The following is a 15,767-nucleotide window of genomic DNA, read 5'->3' as shown; positions in this document are numbered from 1 at the left end:
GTGGGCAGGACCCAGGGGACCCAGCTATCCAACACCAGCCAATGTGATGGGATCTGGGTGGGCTGCTACGTGTATGTGGCCCCGCCCTTTTCTTAAATAGCCCAATCATTGGCTAGATAGCTGCTGGGTCCTGCCACCTGCCAGTGCCAATCAGTGCCATCCAGTGCCATCTGCCAGTGCCAACCAGTGCCACCTGCCAGTGCAAATTAGTGCCATCCAGTGCCACCTGTCAATTATAGGCACCCGCCAGTGTCAATTAGTGCCACCTGCCAATCAGTGCCAACCAGTGCCACTTGCCAGTGCCACCTGCCAATCAGTGCCACCTGCCAGGGCCACTTGCCAGTGTCACCTGTCAGTGCCACCTGCCAGTCCCAACCAGTGCCATCTGGCAGTGTCAACCAGTGCCACCTGTCAGTGCCTGCCAGTGCCAGCTTCCAAAAAAAATCGGCCTAAAATTTTGGCCGCAAAAATCAGCATCATATATTGGCCATTGGCCGCCCTGATTTCTAAATATCGGCATCGGCCAGAGAAAAACCCATATCTGTCAACCTCTATAAGAAGGTGTTGAAGAGTGAAGACAGTTGCCCTGTGTAGTGCAATGGCCACTGCAGCCCCCTCTGCCTCTGCAGCAGCCATGGACTTTTTTTTCTACATCTGCTGGCCTGGGGCTGCTCTCAGTCTGTTCCGACTTATCACAGATTGATACAGACATCTGTCCCTCCCTCCTTCACCCCCGGCCGCTTGGGCCTCTGCTCGACATCTGGGCTGTTCCTGAATGTGATTGGCTGCCTCAGCCTGCCTGTGTAACGTCGATATGCCGATCCGGCAGGCGCGGCGCCAGCTCCTCCCACAGGTGCGTGCAGTGGCCGAGAGAGAATACACTGCCAGTGCTGTCACATCCCTGAAGAACCACAGGTAACAACACTGCAGTCCCACTGTGCCAGTTAGGAGGAGAATATATATATATATATATATATATATATATATATATATATATATTGCTTGGAAAGTTGGACAGCGGAGCTATTCCTGGAAAAATATATTTGTGTTGTGTGTTATAATATCTTCTTCACTTTGTATGGAAGTTATTCAGTTTCTCAGGCATACCAGTCCATGATGCCCATATAATATAGCCTAGAGAATGTAAATTTTTCTATATTGCAATGTATTGCAATACATCTGTTGTGGCTATATTTTGATCTTGATGAAAACAACCTATACAGTATACATAATACATTGCAATATAGAAAGATGTACATTCTCTAGGCTATATTTATATGGGCATGGAGTGAAGCTGAATTATCTCAAGAGCCATCTGGCCACGTTATCGGTAAAGGCACTTTACCATAGTTTTAGTGGCGCTATTTGGCCGCTAGAAGGGGCACTTTTAACCCCCTCTAGTGGTCAAAGAAAGGGTTAAATGCAACTGTGTATCGCCACTGCCGAAGGGCCCCACCCCCCTGGAAAAATGTTCTGCAGACGCCCATGAGCATGTTAATATAATTTCAAAATCGATTCAGTCTTTTTAAATCTGTAGCTTTTATTACTTTAATACCTGGTGATCCTGCCATGGGGTTTCTTATTTAGGCTCTTCCTTAGGCTCTTCCTGTTATGGGATGAAAACTGCCTAGCTGGCATTGTCAGTCTGTCACATGTGCTTTTGGTGGAGGCTATGGGGTTGAGTTACTAAAGGCGAATAGACTGTGCCATTGCACTCTGCAAGGGAATTTGCTATAGGGCTTAGAAAATGAAGAGAAGCTCTGCTGACTTCCATCATCCAATCATGTGCAAAAAAAAATTCAGTTTTTTTATTTTTTTATTTCCCTTGCATGTGATTGGGTATTCTTTGCAAAGTGAAGCTTTTACTGCATTTACTAAACTCTGGACCAAATGCAGAATGCAACTGTACTTGCAATTGTGCACAGTCTATTTGCTTTTTAGTAAAGCAACCCCTATAAGTGGTTGTGCTGATGTTCATTTACCAGGCATGTTCAATCATTGTCACCATCTGAAAGCCCATTCCTGCTTAAATCTGCATGTAGGCATGCAGTGGCTGAAAACAGACTGCAGGAAATATGCATTACTGAGATCCAAACAAGGATGAAAAAGAACTTGAAACCATCTATTTAGGTAAAACAATTACTGGTATTTATGACAGCAAAGTAAATGCCATCTAGTTAGGATTTACATCTACATTAAATACAAAATACACAAATTGCCTGTGCAGTAATACCTCGGATTGTATGTAACGTAGTTTACGTGCGTTTCACAATACAAGCTATTATATTTTTAAAATCCTGACTCGATTTGCGAGCATTGTCTCACAAAACAAGCAGGATTCAAGCCTCTGGGGTATGCAGTACCGCATTTGGCCAGAGGTGTGGGGGCGCCAGTGACACTTGGAGCCTTTCGGAGCTGCTCGGAAACACTCCGTTCCCGAGTGTCTCCAAGCCTCTCTGAGTGCATCCGAGCTGCTCTGAGATCTCTCCGAGTGCTTCCAAATGTCTAAAGCACCCCCCCGCCTCTGGTTACACGCGGTACTGCATACACTAGCAGTGCCACTGGAACAGATTATCTGAGTTTCCATTATTTCCTATGGGGAAACTCGCTTTGATATACGAGTGCTTTGGATTGCAAGCATTCTTCTGGAACTAATTATGCTCCTAATCCAAGGTACCACTGTATTTGCTCTGTAAATAAATGTTCCATGCTTTATCTCACACATTTTTTTTCTTGGTTACCAAAAGCAATCCATCATAATACAGTAATGGGCCAACAGGAAAATATTGGGGTGGGGATTAGCAGCAAACTACATTCAAGTGTCAGAGCTTTACCCTACAGATCAACTTAGTATTTGTGAATAACAAAAAGCTATAAAAGCTACTGCAGGTATGTGCACACTCCCCTGGGTATACCTGCTAGCAGCTTTCTTTCTTTTTTAAGTGACATGAGCTTAAAATACTTATAGAGATCTGTAAATAGAACTTACAGAAAGGTCTTTGTTCCCAAAAGATATTATTTAATTATTTTTTACCCTGTATGCAATTTGTTTTTACTGACAGTGGTGTCCTTTTTCAGCCTATCAACAGGACTAATGAGCATTTTTCCAGTCCTGATCTCATCTGGGGTTATCCTAGGAAAAGTGAACCCCATGCAGCTGACTATCATGACTGTCATTGAATTACCCATATTTGCTGCAAACAGATACATTATGACAAACTACCTTTTGGTAAGTAAAAAAAGATGACGAAATACAAACACAAATCTTTTCCCACTGACTTGCACAACATTTTGTCAAATGCAAACAGTACATTTACTATTTATTTGCAGAAAAAAAGAAAGCTGAACTACAGGTATCACCAAAATACAAAGATTACATACACTATATTATCAAAAGTATCGGGACGCCTCCCTTTACACGCACATGAACTTTAATGGCATCCCAGTCTTAATCCGCAGGGTTTAATATGGAGTTGACCAACCTTTTGCAGCTATAACAGCTTCAACTCTTCTTTTTGTTATAGATCTGTTTTTTAAATTGTCTGATTTATGAATCTTAATGTGCCTAACTCTACTTGTCCTGATGAAGTGGATGATCCGTGAAATGCGTTATCTCTTATAACAGACCTTATGCACAGATTTGTCTGTAATGTATTATACTGATAGCAACATATGCTTTTTATATTGTGTAAAATAAAAACAAAATTCTTTTAGACATATTGTATGTTACTATTATCTGTTTCTATGTTATCTTGCACATGGGGGTATATCTAAAGTCCCAATATCCATTCTCCCTCTTTGCTAGTTTACATGTTAAGTTTCATATTATGGTCTATCCACATACTGTGATTTTCTCGTATTTTTTCAGCTTTTTCTCATTTATCAGAATGTTATAGTTAAAATTTGTAATAGTTAATTATGCATACATACACACATACATAATTCATTATAAGTAATTATTGTATCAGCTGAAAATTGCTGCAAATCATTAAAGTAATTTAGATGAAATAATCACAAGTCTTGAAAAATACAGCCATACCAAGCATGTGGTAATCACGGGCATTCTCTTGATCTGATTATGTTTGCTGTAAAGATAATTCTAATAACTATTTCTCTGCCAGAGTCTTTTTTTCGCACGTTTAAATGTACATTTTTGTCCTGAAGAATACTAAAACCCCCCAGAACTTAACATATTTTCTGAAAGCATGCAAAATATAAAAAAATAAGGGTAATTGCAGGGTTGCATGACGTTTGCACAATTGTTTATTAAATCTATTATAATTTTCTATTAACCACTAGAGATCCGTGCTATAGCCGAATGACGGCTACAGCGCGGACCTGCTTTGCCGGGACGACGTCTATTGATGTCGTCCCGTGCACGAGTGGCCTGCGCGCCCTGTGATCAGCGAGTCTATGAGACTCGCCTGATCACAGATCGGAGCAAGGGGTCGATCCCGACCCCTTACCACGTGATCAGCTGTCAGACAATGACAGCTGATCATGTGATCACAACAGAGCCGGTAATCGGCTATTTTTCCTCCTCATGCTGACAGCGCGAGGAGTAAAAGAAAAGCCAATCACCGGCGGCTGTGAGAGGGAGTTCAGTCCCGATCACGGCAAGCTGGAGTCAGCTCATCAGTGCCCACCTGCCAGTGTCACCTATGTGTAGGAAAAAGTGTCACTCATCAGTGCCACCCATTAGTGCCCATAGTGCCACCCATCAGTGCCCATAGTGCCACCTATCAGTGCCCACAGTGCCAGCTATCAGTGCCCACAATCTGCTGCAACAACAGTGCTGAACCTCAGTGCCACATATCCGTGACCATCAGTGTCATCTATCAGTGCCCAGCAGTGCCACCTATCAGTGCCCATCAGTCCCATCTATCAGTGGTACCTATCAGTGCCCATCCGTGCCACCCATCCGTGCCACCCTCCATGCCACCCATCAGTGCCATCTTATCTGTGTCCATCTGTGCCTATCAGTACTGCCTTATCTCTGCCTATCGGTGCCACCTTATCTGTGCCTATTAGTGCCGCCTTAACTGTGCCTATTCGTGCCCATCAGTGCCCATCAGTGCCCCCTCATCAGCACATTTCAATGAAGGAGAAAAATTACTTGTTTGCAAAAAATTTTATAACAAACTATTAAACATGATTTTTTATTTTTTGCATCTTTTTTTGTTTGTTTAGCAAAAAATAAAACTCCGAGCTGTAACTAAATACCACCAAAAGAAAGCTCTATTTGTGGGAAAAAAATGATAAAAATGTAATTTGGGCACAGTGTTGTATGACCGCGCAATTGTCATTCAAAGTGCATCAGCGCTGAAAGCTGAAAATTGGTCTGGGCAAGAGGGGGGTTTAAGTGCCCAGTAAGCAAGTGGTTAAAACAAGTAAGCAGATTTATTTTATTGCACAAAAACACAGTACAACCCCTAATTTTGATAACATATAATGTGGTTGTATTAACCACTTGCGAACTGGGCACTTTAACCCCGCCCAGACCAATTTTCAGCTTTCGGTGCCCACACCGAATTGAATGACAATTACTCCATCATGTAAGACTGTACCCAAATAAAATTTTTGTCCTTTTTTTTAAATACAGATAGAGTTTTCTTTTGATCACCTCTGGGGTTTTTTATTTTTTGCGCTATAAATGAAAAAAGACCGAAAATTTCGAATAAAAAAAATTTTTCTTTGTTTCTGTGATAAAATTTTGCAAATTATAAATTTTTCTTCATGAATTTTCCCCACAATTTATACTGCTACATATCTTTGGTAAAAATAACCCAAATTAGTGGATATTATTTGGTCTTTGTGAAAGTTAGATAGTCCACAAGCTGTGGAGCAAATCATAAAAAATTGATCACACCTGATGTACTGGTGACCTATCTCATTTCTTGCGGCCCGGACAAGCCAGAAAAGTACAAATACCCCCCAAATGACCCCTTTTTGGAAAGTAGACATTCCAAGGTATTTAGTAAGAGGCATGGTGAAGTTTTTGGTGTTGTCATTTTTTCCCACAATTCTTTGCAAAATTAAGATTTTTTTCCCCCCCCACAAAATTGTCATTGTAATAGGTTATTTCTCTCACATGGCATTTGTATACCACAAATAATGCCCCCAAATACATTCTGCTACTCCTCTTGAGTATTATGATACCACATGTGTGAGACAGTCTGGCCACATAGAGAGGCCCAACATGCCAACATGCAGGGAGCACCATCATGTGTTCTAGGAGCATAAATTACACATCTAACTTGTTGACTACCTATTACACTTTTGAAGGCCCTGGAGCACCAGGACAATGACACGTGACACTGACGTGGCACTGATGGCAGATGGCACTGATGATACGTGGCACTGATTGCACGTGACACTGATGTGACACTGATGACAGATGGCACTAATACGTGGCACTGATGACATGTGACACTGATGACATGACACTAATATTGGCACTTATGACACTTGACACTGATGTGGCACTGATGACAGATGGCACTAATACGTGGCACTGATGACAGATGGCAATAACACGTGGCACTGATGACAGGTGGCACTAATACCTGACACTGATGACAGATGGCACTGATACGTGGCACTGATAACAGATGGCACGTGACACTGACAGGTGGCACTGATGACAGATGCACTGATACGTGACACTAATGACACGTGGCGTGACACCTATTTACACGTGACACACGTGACACCTATGACACCTGTTTACATATGAGATCACCACTCGTTGGACACGTCGATCGAGTGCTAAACGCCCACTGTGATTCAGCACGATATGTGATTGGCTGTGTCCAAGGGGAACCCTCTACGTAGTTTAAGGTTAAACCTCTTTTCATCTAATTTTAATGAGTGGCCACGAGTTTTGTTAAACTCCCTTCTGCAATTTTTTTTTTATCCCTATTGTGGGGTCACCAGTATGGTATGGTACACTATCCAACATTGTCTATGGGCGATGCTTTAAAACCCTTTTACAGCTCAGGAATATAGAGCTAATTGTGATATTAGTCATTTAATGTCACTCTTGCTCTTTTCTGAAGCGGATCAAGCATAGACTGTGCTCAGTCAGCTTCTTCCCTCAGAGCTACCGTGTTCCTGGTCCAAGTTCAGGAGCTCAGCTTTGCAGCAGCTGGATTCACTTCTACTGGAAAATGCGCCAATGGGGAGAGAAAAAGTAAATAAACTCCCAGCTTCTATACCAGCTAGGAGAATGTTTACATGCCAATACTATGAACTGGTTCACACTAGCCACTGCATTTCAACTCAACGGCTGGTGTGTGGTGCGGTTGGTCCGAGATCAGTGATGATGTGTTGAGCTCACATGGCACTATTTTAGTTTTTTTTAAGATTTGCATACTTATTCTAAGTCAGTGGCTTCGGAAAGTATTGAAACTAGAATGTCAACATAACACTCTGACAACTAGCATTTTCAGAAGGAGGTCAGCAAGGTGTTACCTATATTTCTCTTAGGTTCATTTTAAAGAGACCCTTTCACCAGACCATTCATTTCAACAAAAATCATCCTATAAAAATGTTTGTGCATTTAAAATATTTTAGTCATATAATTTACTTGTAAAAGCCTCCGTTGTGTAGACATGCCAAATCAAAAAACTACTGCAGGGCACCTTCATCTTGGGTGTGATGTCAGAATGCCCAGCAGACTCAGAGCTGTCCTTCGAATAACTCCCCCAAAAAACGTTCTATATGAGTGTTTTTTTTTCTGCCAAGGAAACTAGCATTTTTTAAGCCCAGTGTGCATGGAGCCTAAAAGTAAATACAGGTGCATCTCAAAAAATTTGAAATTTATCAAAAAAGTTAATTTATTTCAGAAATTCAATTCAAAAAGAGAAACCCATACATTTTATAGATTCATTACACACAGGGTGATATATTTCAAGCATTTCTTTCTCTCTTTTTGATGATTGTGGCTCACAGCTAATGAAAACCCAGAATTCAATCAGAAAATTAGAATATTGTGAAAAAGTTCAATATTGTAGACTTATTGTGTCACGCACTAATCAGCTATTTAACTCAAAACACCTGTATAGGTTTTCTGAGCCTTTAAATAGTCTCGCAGTCCAGTTCTGGTTACACAATCATGGGGAAGACTGCTGAATTGACAGTTGTCCAGACAGTCATTGACACCCTCCACAAGAAAAAGAAGTTGTCTGTTCACAGAGTGCTGTATCCAAGCATATTAATGCAAAGTTGAGTGCAAGGAAAAAGTGTAGTAGAAAAAGAAGCACAAGCAACAGGGATAACTGCAGCCTTGAGAGGATTGTGAAGCAAAGGCTATTCAAGAACTTGGGGAAGATTCACAAGGAGTGGACTACCGCTGGTGTCAGTGCTTCAAGAGCAACCACAGACATATCCCAGACATGGGCTACAACTGTTGTATTCCTTATGTCAAGCCACTCCTGAACCAGAGACAACTTCAGAGGCATCTTACCTGGGCTAAGGAGAAAAAGGACTGGACTGTTGCTCAGTGGTCTAAAGTCTTTTTTCGGATGAAAGTAAATTTTGCATTTTATTTGGAAATCAAGGTCTCTGGAGGAAGAGTGGAGAGGCACAGAATGCATGAGGTCCAGTGTGAAGTTTCCACAGTCAGTGATGCTTTGGGGAGACATGCTATCTGCTGGTGTTGGTCTACTGTGTTTTATCAAGTCCAAATTTAGCGCAGCCCTCTACCAGGAAATACTACAGCACTTCACGCTTCCCTCTACTGACCAGCTTTATTTAGATGCTGATTTCATTATCCAGCAGGACTTGGCACCTGCCCACACTGCCAAAAGTACCAATACCTGGTTTAATGATCATGGTGTCACTGTGTTTGATTGGCCAGCAAACTCACCTAAACCCCATAGAGAATCTGTGAGGCATTATCAAGAGAAACATGAGAGACACCAGACCCAACAATGCAGATGAGCCGAAGGCCGCTATCAGAGCAACCTGTGCTTTCATAACACCTCAGTGGTGCCACAGGCTGATCACCTCCATGCCATGCTGCATTGATGCAGTCATTCATGCAAAAGGAGCCATGACCAAGTATTGAGTGCATGCTATACTGTACATGCACATGCTTTTCAGTAAGCCAACATTTCTCTATTAAAAATAATTTTTTTATTGGTCTTGTGTAATATTCTAATATACTGAATTTCAGGTTTTCATTAGCTGTAAGCCATAAACATCAAAGTTAAAAGAAAGAAATACTTTAAATATATCACTCTGTGTGTAATGAATCTATGTAATATATGAGTTTCACTTTTTGAATTGAATTACTGAAATAAAATTACTTTTTGATTATATTTAAATTTTTGGAGATGCACCTGTAGTGTATATGGATTGATGAAGTTTTACCCCTTTCTGGAATAAAGAAACTTTGATCTATCTGATTATTTCAGGGGAAGCCACTTTCTTCCTGCACACAAAGCTCCCAGTGTCCACAACCATTATATCTGTGAGTTCTACACAGTTTCAATAAAGTTTACCCCTATAGCATGCCTAATATCACCCACTCCCCAAATGCCTCCATGTTTCTAATCCGCTGCACATGGCAGACCCCTAGCCAATCCACCCCATGCAGAGAATAGACTTTAAATACCTAATTGCACACACACACACACTGTAATCCCACCAGCTCCCGGTAATTAAATAAAAGTTCCACAGGCCCAGTGGTGTACCTTTCATATTTGGCAGCCAGGGCTGATGTGGCCGTGCAAATATGTTGGGAGGTCGATCAAAAACCCCATCGTGTCAGTACCCAGTGTGGATCACACCCCCTAACCCAGCAGGAGCTGGGTATAGAGAGGGGATTATTTTTTCATTTTCAGGATCAGACAGACTAATCCTCCATCCCGCATCTCCCGACAATCAAATAAAGTTCCAGCCTGCCCCAGCAGATTGATATAGTAGAAGATGCTGGAACTTTAAGGCTCCATTCAAACCTGATCGCAGGCGGGATCCCTGCGATTCCGCCCGCAATTTCAAATCACTGCAAAATGCGGGGCACATTTGCGATGCCATTACTTCTTAATGGCACCACAATCGTGCCTCTACTTTGCTGTGATTTTCGTGCGGTAAATCTCACTGCAATTGCAAAACATTACATGGAACATAATCTTCTTTTGGGCGACAGTGTTGCGTGTTGCCCGATTGCAGCGCAATTTACTGCATGATAAGTGCGTTGCAATTGGTGTGCCATTAAAAGTGACGCGTTTTGCAGTGATTTGGAATCAGGTGTGAATGGAGCCTTATTTTTGAAATCCAAGGCATGGGGGATTACTCACCTTTCTTGCAAAAACAAGTGTCCCTGGTCCCTGCTGCTGACCTGATCAAGCCTGGGGAAACTTTATTAAATTACTGGGAGCCATTTGCCCTGGAATTTCTGTGCATACACCCAAAATGTAAACTTTACCAAACACAACGCACATCACTGGCAGCAGCATAAGTGTGCACAGCCTATTGCATTAGGGTGTGCACCCCAAAGCTCAAACATACATGCATGTGTATATATAAATAAATAATTAAATATATATATATATATATATATATATATATATATATACAGTGAGATCTGCACCCCAGCACACACACTTCACCAGAATCTGTGCCACCAGTAAAATCTGCACGCCAGCACACAAAACTTCCTCCTTGGTATCCAAGCCAACAGTTTAATAAGCACTCCAACATACAAAGCTCACCCGCAGTTTACACAATAGAAAGGCCTACAATCCAGCACAAATGCCTCATTCCTTGGTATCCACACAAATATCATCACTCACAGCTCACCCATCTATTCCAAACAATATCTCAAGCTTCTATTCTATGCAATGCTTCTCATCACACACTGCCCCATGTTTCTCAATTATGCACAAAAATTCATGCTTTCTGTACAAATTGTCTGATGTCCACTGCATGGAAGCCTAATGCCTGTGTAATATACACAGTGGATCATGTAACCTTAAGATATGTAGGGCTCAATTCACTAAACAATATTCACCACTTTAGAATTTTAGAGCTTTAACCACTTGAGCGCCAGAAAAATGTACCTCCCTTCATGACCAGGCTATTTTTTGCAATACAGCACTGCGTTACTTTAAGGCTAGGTTTCCACTAGTGTGACTTTTCATGTGATTTGGGACTGAAAAGTCGCATGACAAGTCATACCCCATGATTTCCAATGAGTACTGTTCATATCTGTGCAACTTCAAGACGCAGCGACTTCAAAGTAGTCCCTGCACTACTTTGGTCCCTCTTTGATGCGACTTGAGGTCCATGGACCTCAAGAATACACAGTCACAAATATAAAAGTCACAGCAAAATCGCGGGACGCAATAGTAGAAACATGGCCTAACTGACAATAGCGCGGTCATGCAACTCTGTACCCAAATAAAAACTGATAAAAAAATTTCCCCACAAATACAGCTTTCTTTCATGGTATTTGATCACCACTTAGTTTTTTATTTTTTTACGCTATAAACAAAAAAAGACAGACAATTTAAAAAAATATATATGTTTTTGACTTTCTGCTATAAAGCATACACAATAAAAAAATGTTAAAAAATCGAATTTCTTCATAAATTTAGGCTACAATGTATTCTGCTACATATTTTTGGTAAAAAATCCCAATAAGTGTATTGGTTTACGTGAACGTTATAGCGTCTACAAATTATGGGATATATTTATGGAATTTGTATTTATTTACACTAGTAAGGGTGGCGATTGGCAACTTAAAGCGGGACTGCATTATTGCAGCGGACAGCTGGACACTTTTGACACTTTGTGGAAACCAGTGACACTAATACAGTGATCTGTGCTAAAAATATGCACTGTCACTGTACTAATGACACTGGCTGGGAAGGGGTTAAACATCTAGGGTGATCAAATTGTTATAAATTAAGTTTAGGGATTGCGCCCCCTCTCGCTAATATCCCACAAACCCTAAAAGTGCTTATACTATGTGTGTACAAAAACAACTTATGATCACTCAATGTGTTAATATCGATCTACCATATCTTACTTCACATCATATAGTGGTCACCCAATTCAATATTCTATTGGAACTATAAACCACAAAAATTATGAATGCGTATATCTAATTAAATCAAAGTCCGCTTTATGCAATGGTTCTTTGAACCGGATTAAACTGCTTCAATTCGGATCCGATTGACCCTCTGATAAGTGTTCCACTAGTCATGTATCACCGGAAAGGCCAAATCGTGCCACCACCACCTTATAGAATGGCCACTCACCAGACTTCACCATATAATACGCCTTTGGTTCATTCAATGGATAACCACTCCTCAATCCACTCTCCCGTTAGCAATTCCTCAATTATTCATATATTCTTACAAAGGTAAATGAAACCAACATAGTGTAAAACCGTTTTCACCTTTAATTATAACATTTAAAAAAACATATTGCACTCACATTTCAGTGTGTCTACTAGCCGACACCAAGCTTATTCAGCCATAAGTAAACAGCGTGGAATCGGGCAAGCCAATGATGTTCCGCAGGTGGTTCTTTCCTCCCTCCACTCAATCAACCTGTTCCTGGCTCCTTCTTGCAGAAAATCTGTCTCCCACAGCTTCTATGCATTTCACAGTTTTTGCGTTGTCAGGAACCACCCGCGGAACATCATTGGCTTGCCCGATTCCACGCTGTTTACTTATGGCTGAATAAGCTTGGTGTCGGCTAGTAGACACACTGAAATGTGAGTGCAATATGTTTTTTTAAATGTTATAATTAAAGGTGAAACGGTTTTACACTATGTTGGTTTCATTTACCTTTGTAAGAATATATGAATAATTGAGGAATTGCTAACGGGAGAGTGGATTGAGGAGTGGTTATCCATTGAATGAACCAAAGGCGTATTATATGGTGAAGTCTGGTGAGTGGCCATTCTATAAGGTGGTGGTGGCACGATTTGGCCTTTCCGGTGATACATGACTAGTGGAACACTTATCAGAGGGTGAATCGGATCCGAATTGAAGCGATTTAATCCGGTTCAAAGAACCATTGCATAAAGAGGATTTTGATTTAATTAGATATACGCATTCATAGTTTTTGTGGTTTATAGTTCCAATAGAATATTGAATTGTGAATTTTTTGTACACTTTGGGGGGGTTCCATTGGGTGACCACTATATGTTGTGAAGTAAGATATGGTAGATCGATATTAACACATTGAGTGATCATAAGTTGTTTTTGTACACACATAGTATAAGCACTTTTATGGTTTGTGGGATATTAGCGAGAGGGGGCGCAATCCCTAAACTTAATTTATACACACTTTTACCTCATTTAGGTGAGGAAAAACATTTGGGATTGCAGCGTACCTACATAGTAAGAAAGGAGTAGTTTTGAGCACCGGTACAATTATAGATTTTTAATCAAAGGGTTAACTGTGTGCCTAATCTGTGTTTTTGTGTACACAGTGTGCTGCTTTCACTAAGGGAAGAGATCGATTCTAGTCTCTGCCTTGCAGCGACACAGGATCGTCCCTTCCCCCCTGTCGGAACGAACTGAGGTAAGCCTTGTTTACATATCTCAGATCTCTGGGTTTTAACAGAGGACAGATGCCGGAGGACATCGATCTCCAAGGACCTGCAGGTTAGCTTCTGCTATGAATAATCACAGCAAAAGCAACCCGCCAGCGGTGCGCATTCTCCCCCTACAGGCAGAAGTGCAGAATCACGTATATATACTATATACTGCTGCCCTGCAGTAAAAGTGCTATAGGGTGGTCAGTAAGTGGTTAAAGTACCACATGGTGTTTTTTCAGAAATAGTTTGCAATTAATCAAAAACCTGTACCTGCATTCGCCCCCTACAGGCAGAAGTGCATTAATCAAAAACTTGTACCTGCATTCGCCCCCTACAGGAAGAAGTGTAGAATCCCGTATATATACGTGATCCTGCACACAGCTGCTGCCCTGCACAGCTCCTGCCCTGCAGTAAAAGTGTTATAGGGTGGTCAGCAAGTGGTTAAAGTACCACATGGTGTTTTTTCAGTGCATTAATCAAAAACCTGTACCTGCATTCGCCCCCTACAGGCAGAAGTGCAGAATCGCGTATATATACGTGATCCTGCACACAGCTGCTGCCCTGCAGTATAAGTGTTATAGGGTAGTCAGCAAGTGGTTAAAGTACCACATGGTGTTTTTTCAGATAGTTTGCAATTAATCAAAAACCTGTAAAATGTGTAGTATTTATCTCATGAAAACATTCAGTATTTTAACGCATGGCTGCAGTGGCAAGTGCTATACCCTTGTGACAGACAAGTCTTGTTTGGAATCTAGAAGTATCATACTGTTCAAGAAAATAATAGATGAAATATGGTGAATCTTCTTTAAAAATGATAAGCGAATGCTGTAAAATACAGATAGACAAATGCCCAGCAAACATGAATCACACAGTTAATCCTTTGTAAATAGACCCATATGCATCTATTAGATTTACCTAGGTTGATGCATAAAAGAAAACTAAAAAACTGGATTAACAAAAAATGCTTCCCTGACTGTTAAGGAAATGTTGGGGCCTACATTTGCTTTTTCCTCATTGTTTAGTTGATGTGCATAGGTAAAATAATAATCAGAGAAGAGTCTCATCTTTCCGAAACAAATAATAACATCCTGTTGTGATTGTACAACTTGTGTTTGTGAATACTAACGTATCTAAAGCCATATTCTGTTAAATTGCAGATGAACAATCATATTAGCATGATGTATGCTCATATTTTTGGAGCATACTTTGGATTGGCAGTGTCATGGTCACTGGTTCCACCATTACTTGGCAATGAGGCTAGCAAGCAATATGAAAAACCTGAAACTACCTCTGAACTGTTTTCTATGCTCGGTAAGTATATATGTTTATTCAGTGTGTATGTTTGTTGCATGTACAGTATGTGTATGTGTGTTGTGTTCTGTTGTTACAAATGCAGCTTTATGCATTGACATACCTCAGTAGACCAAGTCTGTCTGGACAGTATGGGCACCTGTTCAATTGACACCATCCATAGGCAGCTTAAAGTGATTGTAATAACAAACATGTTATACTTACCTCCTCTGTGTAGATGGTTTTGCACAGGGCAGCCTGGATCTTCCTCTTCTCGGATCCCACTTTGGAGCTTTTGTCACTCCTGTCGAGTGCCCCCACAGCAAAAAGCTTGCCATGGGGACACTCCATGTGTCTATTCAGACACAGAGCTGCCATTCGGCCCCACACCCTCTCTCTCCTGATTGGCTAACTGACTGATTAACAACCGTGGGAGTCAATGGCGCCGCTGCTGTGTCTCAGCCAATCAGGAGGGAGAGTCTCGGATGGCCGAGGGACTCGTGGACATCAATGGACAGAGATAGGGCTCAGGTAAGTATTAGGGGGAGGCTTCTACACACAGAAGGGTTTTTACCTTAATGCATAGAAGGTAAAAAAAACTTCTGCCTTTACAACTCCTTTAACTCTCCAATAAGACATTATTTGAATCCAAAACAATTTTACTTCAGTTAATTGCAGTATAGATGATGCTTTGTCAGTCTTTTAAAGTGTGAGAAGACAATGACTTTCCTAATCCCCATCTTTGCAAATAATTAACACTGAAACATGGAATAAATGAGGAGTGTCTAGCAAGGGCCGAACTAACTAGAACTAAACAGGAGGGACAGACAGAGGGAGAAGCCAAAATCAGAGTTAATTAATTGTAGTAGTCCAAAACTGCCATTTAATGTTGGCATACTAGAAAATAATAATAACC

General features: G+C 41.0%; 1 protein-coding gene across 1 annotated transcript in view; it reads left to right on the top strand.

Moving 5' to 3' along the window:
- Positions 1–15,767, top strand: part of LOC143982842 (blood group Rh(D) polypeptide-like) — a 67,844-nt gene that overhangs the window by 29,407 nt on the left and 22,670 nt on the right. Inside the window, exons 3-4 of the mRNA XM_077481890.1 lie at positions 3,079–3,229; positions 14,719–14,872. Coding sequence (XP_077338016.1) covers positions 3,079–3,229; positions 14,719–14,872 — 305 coding nt within the window. The remainder of the gene's footprint in view (positions 1–3,078; positions 3,230–14,718; positions 14,873–15,767) is intronic.

Source organism: Lithobates pipiens, unplaced genomic scaffold (assembly GCF_037356315.1).
Source record: "Lithobates pipiens isolate NorthernLeopardFrog02 unplaced genomic scaffold, aLitPip1_a1.2 Scaffold_16, whole genome shotgun sequence".
Taxonomy (NCBI): domain Eukaryota; kingdom Metazoa; phylum Chordata; class Amphibia; order Anura; family Ranidae; genus Lithobates; species Lithobates pipiens.
The sequence above is the reverse complement of the archived record's forward strand: the minus strand, read 5'-3'. Positions and strand labels throughout refer to the sequence as shown.